The 1,235-nt window shown below is 53.8% G+C and overlaps 1 protein-coding gene across 1 annotated transcript in view; it reads left to right on the top strand.

The window, feature by feature from the left end:
* Nucleotides 1–6: 6 nt before the first annotated feature.
* Nucleotides 7–1,235, top strand: part of Lyplal1 (lysophospholipase like 1) — a gene marked incomplete at its 5' end in the record, with an annotated part of 21,612 nt that continues 20,383 nt past the window's right edge. Inside the window, one exon of the mRNA XM_010642497.3 lies at nucleotides 7–196. Coding sequence (XP_010640799.1) covers nucleotides 7–196 — 190 coding nt within the window. The remainder of the gene's footprint in view (nucleotides 197–1,235) is intronic.

The raw sequence follows: 1,235 nt of genomic DNA, 5'->3' as shown, positions 1-1,235 counted from the left end.
TGGACCTCAGTTTCTACGGAAGCGCCCTCCGCGGGGGCCCGGTGTTTCCGACGGGGGACGCGGGGCGCTGCTCGACCTTCTAGTCCCTGGGCGGGCCCTGCACGACCTGCGTGCTCGCTGGCGTCCTCTGCGGGGCAGCCGGTCGCCTGCTGCTGGGCGAGTGGACGCTGCTCTAGATGCACACCGGGTGTTCGGGGTCAGCTGCTACAGATCCGTGATGTCAGCTCATGCCTTCTCTGTTCGCCTCCCATCCTAAAGCGGACCTTGCGATTCAGTTACCTTAATTCAGTATCTCCCTGTGCCAGGGCTGCAGCCTCCCCTTCCTTTCTTCTTGGGCCCCACCCCTTCCTGCTTTCGCCTTTCTCCCAATGTCAAGAAAGCCTACAAGATACAGCACCGATCTCTCCTGAGTCCCGCAGCAGGTGCATTCATTCCCCTTTCTTGCATGCCCCGCGCTCGAGCCTTGACTGCAGGGACTTCTACCCCCCCACACCCAACTACGCTCAGTACCTCCCACATAAGGGCCCTGCTTGCTTTAATCTTTCATGCGCAGTGCTTGGTCCAGGATAAGTCCCCAGGAAATATTTTTGGTTTTATTCTGTAAAAAGTGAGACACAGCCATGTCCTCAGGGGGCTCACTTTAATTTAAAAACAAAAAAAGTTCGATTTGTTTGAGTTAGCAGTGGGATGGGGATAACACGATGATCCATGACTTACTGCTAAGTGAATAAATAGGAAGAGAAAAGCCTTGGGCAGGCATTGTTAAGGCAATTGGAAGATGAAGAGTGTCTGATTTTTCTGTGGGCTTCAAGGGGGTGGTGATCAGATAGCGGAGGGGATTGGAAAGATCTGAAGTGGATGTGAGCTGCAGTGGGAATATCCTCCTCCTTTGGAAAGGAGGCCAGAAGGGTCTGCTAGCTTGTCCAGGGTTACTTGGCTATTGCTGTGAGTGGCAGTGAAACGAGGGATTGAGCCCCAGATTCTCTGACTTAAACACTGAGTCGCCCCCACTGAGCTCTCTACATCTGCCCCTGCCTGCCCGTCCCTGGTCAGTCCCTTCTGCACTCGGCCTGGTCCTCCAGGTGGTGCCGCCACAGTCAGACATCTTCGTGCTCCTCCGTGCTCTGCTGGCGGACTCGCAAACTCCCATCTCACCTTGCAGTGATTCAGTTGCTCCAGCCTCCTCTTGCAATCACTGTTCCTGTTCTTTTTTTTTTTTTTTTTTTTTTTTTTTT

The sequence above is a fragment of the Fukomys damarensis genome, unplaced genomic scaffold, assembly GCF_012274545.1.
Source record: "Fukomys damarensis isolate Sample0158 unplaced genomic scaffold, DMR_v1.0_HiC HiC_scaffold_11, whole genome shotgun sequence".
In the NCBI taxonomy this organism is placed as follows: domain Eukaryota; kingdom Metazoa; phylum Chordata; class Mammalia; order Rodentia; family Bathyergidae; genus Fukomys; species Fukomys damarensis.
Note: the sequence above shows the minus strand (reverse complement) of the source record. Positions and strands in the feature narration are given on the sequence as shown.